The sequence below is a fragment of the Chiloscyllium plagiosum genome, unplaced genomic scaffold (genome assembly GCF_037043375.1).
Source record: "Chiloscyllium plagiosum isolate Xiang-an unplaced genomic scaffold, Cpla_swu_hap1 HiC_scaffold_36, whole genome shotgun sequence".
In the NCBI taxonomy this organism is placed as follows: domain Eukaryota; kingdom Metazoa; phylum Chordata; class Chondrichthyes; order Orectolobiformes; family Hemiscylliidae; genus Chiloscyllium; species Chiloscyllium plagiosum.
This window is the reverse complement of record NW_028270174.1, coordinates 22027035-22040203: the sequence shown is the minus strand read 5'-3', so window position 1 is coordinate 22040203 and position 13169 is coordinate 22027035. Positions and strand designations below refer to the sequence as shown.

General features: G+C 44.2%; 1 protein-coding gene across 9 annotated transcripts in view; it reads right to left on the bottom strand.

Moving 5' to 3' along the window:
- Positions 1 to 13169, bottom strand: part of kiaa0232 (KIAA0232 ortholog) — a 130286-nt gene that overhangs the window by 41115 nt on the left and 76002 nt on the right. For 8 of the 9 annotated variants that reach the window (XM_087980040.1, XM_043674210.2, XM_043674209.2 and 5 more), the window contains one exon: positions 6927 to 6996. In XM_087980040.1, coding sequence (XP_087836166.1) covers positions 6927 to 6996 — 70 coding nt within the window. Of the gene's footprint in view, positions 1 to 6926; positions 6997 to 7317; positions 7466 to 13169 lie in introns of those variants that run through there. The other variant, XM_043674213.2, reaches the window with a different exon arrangement.

Here is a 13169-nt window from a genome sequence, read left to right as displayed (position 1 = left end):
GGAGAGGTGGGGGGGAAAGAGGAGAGGTGGGGGGGAAAGAGGAGAGGTGGGGGGGAAAGAGGAGAGGTGGGGGGGAAAGAGGAGAGGTGGGGGGGAAAGAGGAGAGGTGGGGGGGAAAGAGGAGAGGTGGGGGGGAAAGAGGAGAGGTGGGGGGGAAAGAGGAGAGGTGGGGGGGGAAAGAGGAGAGGTGGGGGGGGAAAGAGGAGAGGTGGGGGGGAAAGAGGAGAGGTGGGGGGGGGAAAGAGGAAAGGGGGGGGGGAAGAGGAGAGGTGGGGGGGGAAGAGGAGAGGTGGGGGGGGAAAGAGGAGAGGTGGGGGGGAAAGAGGAGAGGTGGGGGGGAAAGAGGAGAGGTGGGGGGGAAAGAGGAGAGGTGGGGGGGGAAAGAGGAGAGGTGGGGGGGGGAAGAGGAGAGGTGGGGGGGGGAAGAGGAGAGGTGGGGGGGTGGAAGAGGAGAGGTGGGGGGGGGAAGAGGAGAGGTGGGGGGGGAAGAGGAGAGGTGGGGGGGGAAGAGGAGAGGTGGGGGGGGAAGAGGAGAGGTGGGGGGGGAAGAGGAGAGGTGGGGGGGGGAAGAGGAGAGGTGGGGGGGGGAAGAGGAGAGGTGGGGGGGGGGGAAGAGAAGAGGTGGGGGGGGGGAAGAGGAGAGGTGGGGGGGGGGAAGATGAGAGGTGGGGGGGGGAAGAGGAGAGGTGGGGGGGGAAAGAGGAGAGGTGGGGGGGGGGGGAAGAGGAGAGGTGGGGGGGGGGGGAAGAGGAGAGGTGGGGGGGGGGGAAGAGGAGAGGTGGGGGGGGAAGAGGAGAGGTGGGGGGGGAGAAGAGGAGAGGTGGGGGGGGAGAAGAGGAGAGGTGGGGGGGGGAAAGAGGAGAGGTTGGGGGGGGGAAGAGGAAGAGGTTGGGGGGGGGAGAGGAGGGAGAGAGAGAGAGACACGGTGGGGGGGGGGGGGGGGGAGGGAGGGAGCGAGAGCGAGAGGGTCACACACACGAAACACACACCCACACCCTGAGCATGCGGCGCACACCCACCCACACCCCGAGCGTGAGACACACACACACATACTACACCCACCCACAATACGCGGCGCGTGTACACACACCCTGAGTGTGAGATACATACACCCACCCACACCCCTAGTGCTCAACACACACACAATACACCCACAACGGGCACGTGGTGCACACACACCGAGCACGCAGCGCGTGCACACACACCCCTACACCCCGAGCATGTGACACACACTCACACCCCCACACCGCGAACGTGTGACACACACATATGCACGAGGGGGAGACGGGGAGGGGGAGACGGGGAGAGAGGGGGGGGGAAAGAGGATTATGCTCAGATCAACATAGGACAATATTACTGATTACATAGCTTACATGGGTGAAAATATAAACAGAGTCAAGTCATATTTTAGGACCTGGAACTCTCATCTTGCCTAAGAACTATAATGTTTGAAACAAAAGACTGGTGTGTGGGTGCACAATCCATGGAGTTTTGACAGATATAATATTATTGTAGTCACACTATAGGCTGCATTTACTGCGAATCTCACTCAGTGATGCAATGCCCAGGATGCATAGGAACATGATCACTGCAAAGTGACAACAGTGCAGCTGACAGAAACCTCATCATTTTCTGATCTTACTTTCTGGGGTTTGCAGCCCACACATTTCCAGAGCTGACCAGTCTAATCGATCTCTGTTCCAACAAAAACTCTCCGGTTGTGGATCTGAGAAACTAATGATTGTCCATTACTAGAATGCGTACTACACAGGTTTTAAACTCTGTTTGGCACTGTGTCTGTGCACTTCTATCCACTGCTGCAAATAATGGCCAGTAAACTACTCTATTTGGGAGGGAAGCTCTGCCTCATTCCCAGTCTTTTCCCTCATCCCTCCATCTGGAACAGCCATGATGGTTGCCATCTGTATACACAAGTGCTGATGATATGAAACACTAACACCGATGATAGATGTGTAGGCACTTCCTACAGCCTGCTATGGGTCTGCAGACATCAGAGTCTGTTTTTGTGTATGCTGTGATTTTGGTGTTCATAGCAATTACTCCACATTACATGCAGGACATTGGTGCAGAATACATGAGCATCAAGCAAGGTGAAACATTACTTTTTAAAAACAGTGGCTCCAGGTAAAGCATTGTGCTTAAAGCTGAATAAATTCTCTTTTGGCTAAAGGATTTTTAAAAAACAGAAAACTACACTGCTGGAACCATAATTGTACAAATTGAAATACAAGTGATGACAGTGAAGTCAAAATAGGAAGGCGAGGTGAAATGTGGCTTAAATTTGGTTCTGGGAGTAAAATTTTAATTGACTTTAGTACTTAAAATCTGTGTTCACCTTTCTCCAACAGAGAACTGACTAGGCTGTGTAACTAATTCAACAAGATGTGGAGGGAAAGGTTTAATGGACAATGAAGGCCTAATTCTACTTTATACTTAGCTGTACTAGTTTTTCTTCCTGAGCTTTCCAAATAAAAAATAGCCATTTTTGTCTCGTATTTCAGAATTCTTTCAGGATTTAAACAATGCAGTAGATGAGTTAAATCATAGAAAATTGTCAATTATCCAGGAAAAAGATTTCAGCAATGCCTGATGCTGTGTTTTTTCAAATGCTGCATTTTGGTAGACACTCATATAGCACCGAAACAGATTCTCAGTGATGGATTGAGTACTGTACCAATGTTTCACCATCTTTGATAGTACATTTTTACACCATTATTGTGAAACTAAATTAACAGTATAACAATAAATTTACAATCCATGGTCTAATTAAATATCATTTCCATAATTAATTGCCTTTCCAAAAATTTGCTAGACAGATGCAGGTCTCTTACAAATAACTTTGCAAGTTCTGGAGGGTCAGTTGTAGCCATAAGCAGGATCTTGTATACAACATTTGACTCATCAATGTTCCTTCTAAACTTCAAGAATGCACAGCAATGTGAAAACTCATGTACATGCCAGCCCCAAATCTTGCCTTCTAAATTGCCTTTCAAAAGCATCTGCAAGTCCCCGCAAACTAAATATTTATAAGGTGCATTACCACAACTGCCAGATATCAATCTGCAGTCTTGCAACCCAGAGGAGGTAACAATTGCATTGTGCTTTTTGCATGTTTTCTTATATATATGTGTCCAATCTTTCAGCTGGCAAATAGTTTACATTTCAATGAGGCAGGTTAAAGCAATTTAATTTCTCAGACAATCCAACAGAATACAGAACAGCTGATCAACTCATTTAGATCTCAGTCCAACTTTCCTTACTGCAACAATACAAAACAATATACTTCTGCACGAGTGCAGCATCTTTCTTGACAAAAATAAACATAAAGCCATGCCACCCAAGCTTGGCATAAAACATGGTCCTTGCAGCTGTCTAGAATCCTGACCAGTCATATTTGTTTTAATGCTAACTTAATCCATGTCCACAATCATAGAACATAGAAAAGTACAGCACAGAACAGGCCCTTAGGCCTACGATGTTGTGCCGAGACTTAACCTACGCACCCTTCTACTCACTGCTATCCATATGCATGTCCAGCAGTCGCTTAAATGTCCCTAATGACTCTGCTTCCACCACTACAGCTGGCAACGCATTCCATGCATTCACAACTCTCTGCATAAAGAACCTACCTGAGACGTCTCCTTTATACCTTCCTCCTAATAACTTCAAACTATGTCTTCTCTTACCAGTCAATCCTGCCATGGGGGAAAAGTCTCTGGCTTTGACTATGTATTCCTCTCATTATTTTGTACACCTCAATCAGGTCTCCTCTCTTCCTCCTCCTCTCCAGAGAGAAAAGTCTGAGCTTATTCAACCTTTCTTCGTAAGGCAAGCCCTCCAGTCCAGGTAGCATCCTGGTAAACCTTCTTTGCATCCTCTCCAAAACCTCTATCTTTCCTATAATAGGGCGACCAGAACTGGACACACAGGGAGGAAAGGGAGTATTTAGGATCATGGACTCCCCAATACAACGGATGAGTTATTAAGCAACTTCTCTGAGAAGGCTAACAAATTGCAACAGAAAATTCTGGAAATATTCTGCAGGCCTGAAATGTGTCCATACAGCTTATTTAAATGATAGTTTTCAGCAAAATCAACCACTGGGTGCCTTCAGCAAATGCCTATTTAATATAATATGGAAAAGGTTTGTGTAAAGATTTGTAGCTTGGGTGCCGGTTTTTGTAATTGTGGGTATATTCGCCACGCTGGGAAGTTGATTTGATGATGTTTCATCCCCTGTCTAGGTGACATCTTCAGGTGCTTTGGAGCCTCCGTGAAGCGCTGCTGTGTTGTGTCTTGTGGAATTTATTTGGCTCCGGCTCTACTGCTTCCATTTGTTCGTTCTCGTGGCCAGTATATTGGGTCTAGGTTTATGTGCTTGTTGATAGAGTTCGTGGATGAGTACCATGCTTCTAGGAATTCTCTGGTTACCCTCTGTTTAGCTTGTCCTATAGTCATTGCGGTGTCCCCTTCAAATTTGTGGTCCTTGTCATCTGTGTGTATGGCTACTCGGGACTGATGGTTGTGGCGTTTAGTGGCTCGTTGGTGTTCGTGGATGTGGATGATTCAACAACCAAAAATATGAACGGATCAATGGAACACCTATGGGCTCACCCACCTCTGGGCTCAATACAGAAGCAGTGATGCAAAGATTGGAACAAACAGCCCTACTACAAATCCAACCTAAACTCTGGATCAGATATGTAGACAACACTTTTGTTCGCATTAAAACAGAAAAAGAACACACACCAGATCATCAACACCATAATGACAGGGATCATTTTACAAGCTATGAGGAAACCAACAGTCAACTCCCATTCCTAGATGGGATGGTACAAAGAACACAGAACGGTGAATGCACCACACAAGTGTACAGGAAATGCATACACACCGACCAAGTTCTGAATTAGAACAGCAACCACCCTAACACACACACACACACACACACACACACACAAAACAGAAGCTGCGTTCGGACCCTGTTCAAAACGGCTACAATACACTGCAGCACTCCCAATGTGCAAAGGGAAGAACAACAACTCTGCAGTTTTTGCCAAGAATGGATACCCCCTGCAACTTCATCCGCAGCTGCTTAACAGAAACAACACCATGGGGACATGCCATGACCCAACTTACTAACCACGCTACCTTTCTAAAAAAAAAAGTTTCTGAACTTACAGTCAGACTTCTCCAACCACTGGGATTCATGACAGCCCATAAACTGAAAGCCACGCTCAGACAACAACCCACCAGGCCAAAAGACCCAGTACCCATCAGGTGCAAGACTAACAATTTACAAGATTCCATGCAAAGACTGCATGAAACACTATATAGAACAAACAGGCAGTCCACATCCACGAACACCAACTAGCCACTAAACACCAAGACCAGCTGTCCTTAGTAGCCATACACACAGATGACAGGGACCACAAATTTGACTGGGACAACACTATGGTCACAGGACAGCCAGAGAATTCCTAGAAGCATGGCACTCATCCACGGACTCCATCAACAAGCACTGACCTAGACCAATATACCAGCCCCCACAATGAACAACCGGAACTGACAACCAGAAGCAGCAAAAACAGAACCAAATAAATTCCAAAGAGACATTACAGCAGCGCTTCACAGGAGGCTCCACAGGATTGAAGATGTTACCTAGTCAGGGGACAAAACATCTGCAAATCAACTTCCCAGTTTGGCGAATGTACCCACAACCACGATAATATGGAAAAGGTATAAAGAAGCCCATAGATTCTGGTTATGCGAGAACTGTTTATTTTTGTTGTACAATACCAGCCAGAGATGGTTTAGCATCAAATTGAAACATAAAATTCTTCGGCAGATTTACACTGGGAGAGTCTTTTCCCTGACTGAGAAGTTTAAAATTAGAGGTCACTGTCTCAGAATAACAGTTCAGCTATTGTGAATGGAGATGACAGTATGTTTCTTCAATTAAAGGATTGCAAATCTTGGGAATTCTCTGAACAATAGGTCTGTGAATGCTGTGGATATTCCATATGTTTATAACTAATCAATAGATTTTTGGATTGAAGTGAATTCAGGATAGGACAGAGTTAAGTATAAAGTTAGCCCAGCAATGAGATAAGGTCCAAGATACTGAACTATACATTTCTGTTCCTCTTTCTTATGTCCTTTAGTCTTTGACGAAACAATTATAAGGTTGCGCAAATATATTTTACTTAAATCTAGTTGATTTTGATCTGGCTGATGTAAATTCCAAGAACGACCTCCTAAACACTGTCATCAGGCTTCATTGATAGTCAATTACTTGAAATAACAATTCTGTAGCATCATATGCTTTCCTTGTCTGTAAATCTCAAGAAAATGAATGCCAAAGCACTCCAAATTAGCATCTCTATGAACAACTAAAAACTGAGATCGACTAATTTTTAAACAAATATTAGAAGTTATCAAAATACAATTTTAATGCATCAGGAGAAATCTAATTTCTTCCCCAATTTAAAGCTTACATTTGAATTTTGAGAAGGAGGTCAGAATTCCATCTCAGCGAGCAAACTTCTATCCAGAACCTCAACCTGAGCTACAAGTCTTCTCAAAATTTGCTAAGGTCAGTATTATAAACAGACAAACAGGTTGGTAAGAAAAACTTGAATAAAATGTAATTCTTTTGTTTGTGAACACGTGAACATTTTATCTAAGTAACCAAGACAAAAAAAAACCCTTGATGTTAGCTTTAAGTGGATTCAGGTTTTCAAATCTTCTGGAACTCTGCCAGTTTGGAGGTTTGCCATGTGACCTTTTGGATTCAGACCTTTGGTGTACCCCCACCGACCCCACCCCCACTCACCCCCCTTGTAGTCTTCACAAAACCTTAATAGTGAGTACTCAAAAGCATGCCATTACTTTTAAACTAAACATACCTTTTTGCTTATTCTGCAGTTCTTTCAATTTGGAACAAAGCTCCTCTACTAAAGTCTCAATTCCAGAAGTCTAAAGAGAGAAAAAAAGAAATACAACGATTAAACTCAACTTTAACATCTGATACAAATTTAAAATTTACAGAGTATTATTTCCTGAGAATAAATAATGTCGTAACAACTGAAAGTAAACTTGATGCATATGGTGCAACAGATGCTTTTAGTCAAAATGAAATTCCCATTTCAGTTTGGTTTGAAATGTTCATTCACAAAAGGATCAATGAAGAAAAATTAATACCAATCAGCATCTACACAGTTGTGGTTAGATTTCATAGAAACTCTTCACAGTATACTTGAATACCATTTTAAAAAGTGAATTTGTGGAATTAATTACCTCCCAACATTGTAAAATTCATTACTTCCCAATTTTCACAAATGAAGAGACTGGAAAAATATGCAAGGTCACATTCCTTAAAAGGCACTCGACATGGTCAAGTCTTGCTCTGGACTGAACTGGTTGACTAGAGAAGGTAGCATAAACGCCTAACACAAGAGCCTAGTGAAGGAACCAAATCAGAAGGGAAGTTTAATTCTTCTTAAAATAATTAAACAGATTATGTAACAATAAAATCACAGAACCAAAAAACTTAGAGAAACTGACAAATTTTGAAGACCAGCATCACCAAACCTACAAATGGCACACATGACAGCACAGATACACTCATCACCTTGAGCTTAAAATCATGAAAGAAATGTTTAATGAAAACAACACACTTCCCATGATAGGGATCTCGCAGATTCTTCAAGGGAAATCCTCAAAAGATTGAAAAAAAAATTAGCTATTGCAGATGTAAAGTCATCAGCTTGGTCCAGATGACAGCAACTGTCCCTCAGATTCAGAAGTTTGTGAACTTAGTTCTCAACTCAGCCTTGAGCAAATAAACTTGGTTAACAGTGAAATGAGAAATGTGTAAAAGCAACAGAAAACTAAAGCATGGTCAGAGGTGTCAACCTTGATGGGAAAGGTCAAACTTCAACTGTTTTCCTCTCTACAGATGCTGCCAAACCTGCTGAGTTACTCCAGCAATTTCTGTTTGTTTCAAGCTGAAGTCTATCTGCCCTGACATCAGACTTGAAGTAGAATTTTCTGGCATCCTGGGATCAAATTCTTCTGAATCAGCACCCTAAAATCAGGCTATGTGGATAATCATCTGAATGCTTTCTGCAAATGTCATTACATATGAATTGATTGTACGTACAGTAACTGCATTTCAAACACTGGTTGAGACATTTTCCAGATAGAAAAGGTACTAAATCAACTTTTGTGATATTAGACTCTCAACATGATAAATTTCATTCATACTTCTAGTGATGAGTTTACCTAAGTGTTCAAATTGAGGATCGAAAATCCTACAGAGTCCATGCGACTGCATTGTTCTCTCTCTTCAGGTGGAAGTCATTACAGCACAGAAGGCCATGTCGCCAGTCAGGTCCATGTTGGTTTAGGTACAGCAATCCAGTCAGTCCTATTCTCACATGATTTCTGTCGTCCTGTGTGCTCATTTCTTTCAAGTGCTCATCCAATTTCCTTTGGAAGCCACTGATGATCTCCATTTCTAGCCTGGTCTTTAACCTTCAATGCAATAAAAGGTGGTTCTTCACATTTCCTCTGTAGCTACTACCCAAAATTGCAAATCTGTCCCTAAGTTTCTGGTCCTAACAGCATTAACCAACAGCCTCTCTTTGACTACCTTATTGATTCAGATCGAGTGGATCGGTTGGAGACAGATAGAACCGATGAGGAATTTGCAACAGTATGTGATGAATGGCAGTTATAGAAAGGGGGGAAAGTCTCAGATACAGTCACATAGATGGGTTAACTCCAGGAAGGGGGAGAGGTTGGCACCAAGGGCAGGAGTCTTTTGTGGATATACCCATTTCAAACAGGTATGCTGTTTTGGAAAATGTAGGGGGTGATGGATTCTCAGGGGAACGTAGCACGAATAGCCAAGTTTCTGATATTGAGACTGGCTCTAATGCAACAAGATCAACTGTGTTCGGGGATTCTGTAGTCAAAGGTTCAGACAGACGTTTCTGTGGCCAGCAGAGAAAAAAGCAGAATGGTGTGTTGTTTCCCTGGTGCTAAGATCAAGAATGTCTCAGAGAATGTTGTCGGGGGGGGGGGGGGGGGGGAAAGAGGGGCCAGCAGGAGGTCATTGTCCACATTGGAACCAATGACATTGGAAGGGAAAAGGTTGAGACTCTGAAGAGAGATTACAGAGAGTTAGGCAGAAATTTAAAAAGGAGGTCCTCAAGGGTAGTAATATCTGGATTACTCCCAGTGCTATGAGCTAGTGAAGGCAGGATTACGAAGATAGAGCAGATGAATGCATGGCTGAGGAGCTGGTGTATGGGAAAAGGATTCACATTTTTGGATCATTGGAATCTCTTTTGGGGTAGAAGTGACCTGTACAAGAAGGACAGATTGCACCTAAATTGGAAGGGGACTAATATACTGGCAGGGATATTTGCTGGAACTGCTTGGAAGGATTTAAACTAGGAAGGTTGGGTGGAGGGTGGGATGGGACCCAGGGAGATAGTAAGGAAAGAGATCGAACTGAGACGGGTACACCTGAGAACAGAAGTGAGTCAAACAGTCAGGGCAGGCAGGGACAAGATAGGACTAATAAATTAAACTGTATTTATTTCAATGCAAGGGGCCTAACAGGGAAGGCAGATGAACTCAGGGCATGGTTAGGAACATAGGACTGGGATATCATAGCAATTACAGAAACATGGCTCAGGGATGGGCAGGACTGGCAGCTTAATGTTCCAGGATACAAATGTTACAGGAAGGATAGAAAGGGAGGCGAGAGAGGATGGGGATTGGCATTTTTGATAAGGGATAGCATTACAGCTGTGCTGAGGGAGGATATTCCCGGAAATACATCCAGGGAAGTTATTTGGGTGGAACTGAGAAATAAGAAAGGGATGATCACCTTTTTGGGATTGTATTATAGACACCCCCCCCACCACCAAATAGTCAGAGGGAAATTGAGAAACAAACTTGTAAGAATATTATCTGTAAGAATAATAGGGTAGTTATGGTAGGGGATTATAACTTTCCAAACATCGACTGGGACTGCCATAGTGTTAAAGGTTTAGATGGAGAAGAATTTCTTAAGTGTGTACAAGACAATTTTCTGATTCAGTATGTGGATGTACCTACTAGAGAAGGTGCAAAGCTTGACCTGTTCTTGGGAAATAAGGCAGGGCAGGTGACTGAGGTATCAGTGGGGGAGCACTTTGGGGCCAGCAACCATAATTCTATTCGTTTTAAAATAGTGATAGAAAAGGATAGACCAGATCTAAAAGTTGAAGTTCTAAATTGGAGAAAGGCCAATTTTGAGGGTATTAGGCAAGAACGTTTGAAAGCTGATTGGAGGCAGATGTTCGCAGGTAAAAGGATGGCTGGAAAATGGGAAGCCTTCAGAAACGAGATAACAAGAATCCAGAGAAAGTATATTCCTGTCAGGGTGAAAGGGAAGGCTGGTAACTATAGGGAATGCTGGATGACTAAAGAAATTGAGGGTTTGGTTAAGAAAAAGGAAGCATATGTCAGGTATAGACAGGATAGATCGAGTGAATCCTTAGAAGAGTATAAAGGAAGTAGGAATATACTGAAGAGGGAAATCAGGAGGGCAAAATGGGGACATGAGATAGGATTCTCCTTAATTCTATTTGCCAAAGCTAAGGGTCTTTACAAATATATTAAGGACAAAAGGGTAACTAGGGAGAGAATAGGGCCCCTCAAAGATCAGCAAGGTGGCCTTTGTGTGGAGCCACAGAAAATGGGGGAGATACTAAATGAATATTTTGCATCAGTATTTACTGTGGAAAAGGAAATGGAAGATATAGACTGCAGGGAAATAGATGGTGACATCTTGCAAAATGTCCAGATTGCAGAGGAGGAAGTGCTGGATGTCTTCAAATGGTTAAAAGTGGAAAAATCCCCAGGACCTGATCAGGTGTACCCGAGAACTCTGTGGGAAGCTAGAGAAGTGATTGCTGGGCCTCTTGCTGAGATATTTGTATCATCGATAGTCACAGGTGAGGTGCCGGAAGACTGGAGGTTGGCAAACGTGCCGCCACTGTTTAAGGGCGTAAAGACAAGCCAGGGAACTAGCGACCGGTGAGCCTGACCTCGGTGGTGGGCAAGTTGTTGGAGGGAATCCGGAGGGACAGGATGTATATATATTTGGAAAGGCAAGGACTGATTAGGGATAGTCAACATGGCTTTGTGCGTGGGAAATCATGTCTCAAACTTGATTGAGTTTTTTGAAGAAGTAACAAAGATGATTGATGAGGGCAGAGCAGTAGATGTGATCTATATGGACTTCTGTAAGACATTCGACAAGGTTCCCCATGGGAGACTGATTAGCAAGGTTAGACCTCATGGAATACAGGGAGATACTTGGCCAATAGCCTTGGTACTCCATCAGCTGCAACTGTTCAAAACAGTAAGTAGGGATGGACAATAAATGCTGGTGGTGGTATTTCCACATATCTGCTGTCTTGTCCTTCTCGATGGTAGTGGTCATGTGTTTAAAAAGTGCTATCTAAGGAGCTTTGTTAAATGCAGTGCATTTTGTAGTACACACTGCTGCTATTGAGTATCAGTGGTGGAAGGAGAAAGGAGGAAGGTGGAAGGGCGGCACAGTTGCACAGTAGTTAGCACTGCTACCTCACAGCGCCCAGAGACCCGGGTTCATTTCCCGCCTCAGGCAACTGACTGTGTGGAGTTTGCACATTCTCCCCGTGTCGAGTTTGCACATTCTCCCCGTGTCTGCGTGGGTTTCCTCCGGGTGCTCCGGTTTCCTCCTACAAGTCCAAAATGTGCAGGTTAGGTGAATTGGCCATGCTAAATTGCCCGTAGTGTTAGGTGAAGGGGTAAATGTAGGGGATTGGGTCTGGGTGGGTTGCGCTTCGGCGGGTCGGTGTGGACTTGTTGGGCCGAAGGGCCTGTTTCCACACAGTAAGTAATCTAATCTAATCTAAACTAGACATGTGGATACAGAACTGATTCAAAGGTAGAAGACAGAGGGCAGTGGTGGAGGGTTGTTTTTCAGACTGTACGCCTGTGACCAGTGGAGTGCCACAAGGATCGGTGCTGGGCCCTCTACATTTTGTCATTTACATAAATTATTTGGATGCGAGCATAAAAGAGGTACAGTTAGTAAGTTTGCAGATGACACCAAAATTGGAGGTGTAGTGGACAGCGAAGAGGGTTACCTCAGATTACAACAGGATCTGGACCAGATGCACCAATGGGCTGAGAAGTGGCAGATGGAGTTTAATTCAGATAAATGCGAGGTGCTGCATTTTGGGAAGGCAAGTTTTAGCAGGACTTATACATTTAGTGGCAAGGTCCTAGGGAGTGTTGCTGAACAAAGAGACCTTGGAGTGCAGGTTCATAGCTCCTTGAAAGTGGAGTCGCAGGTAGATAAGATAGCGAAGGCTGCGTTTGGAATGCTTTCCTTTATTGGTCTAAAGTATTGAGTACAGGAGTTGGGAGGTCATGTTGCGGCTGTACAGGACATTGGTTAGGCCACTGTTGGAATATTGCATGCAATTCTGGTCTCCTTCCTGTCAGAAAGATGTTGTGAAACTTGAAAGGGTTCAAAAAAGATTTATAAGGATGTTGCCAGGGTTGGAGGATCTGAGCTACAGGGAGAGGCTGAACAGGCTGGGGCTGTTTTCCCTGGAGCATCGGAGGCTGAGGGGTGACCTTATACAGGTTTACAAAATTATGAGGGGCATGGATAGGATAAATAGGCAAAATCTTTTCCCTGGGGTCGGGGAGTCCAGAACTACAGGACAAAGGTTTAGGGTGAGAGGGGAAAAGATACAAAAGAGACCTAAGGGGCAACTTTTTCACGCAGAGGGTGGTACGTGTATGGAATGAGCTGCCAGAGGATGTGGTGAAGGCTGGTACAATTGCAACATTTAAGAGGCATTTGGATGGGGAGATGAAGAGGAAGGGTTGGGAGGGATTTGGGCCGGGTGCTGGCAGGTGGGACTCGATCTGGTCGGCATGGACAGGTTGGACCGAAGGATCTGTTTCCATGCTGTACATCTCTATGATTCTATGATACATGTAATAATCTTGTATGTCTCTATCAAATTTTTCCTAAAGCCTATTGTCAAGAACCAGATGCAATATTCTAGTGGTGACTTAACCAGAGA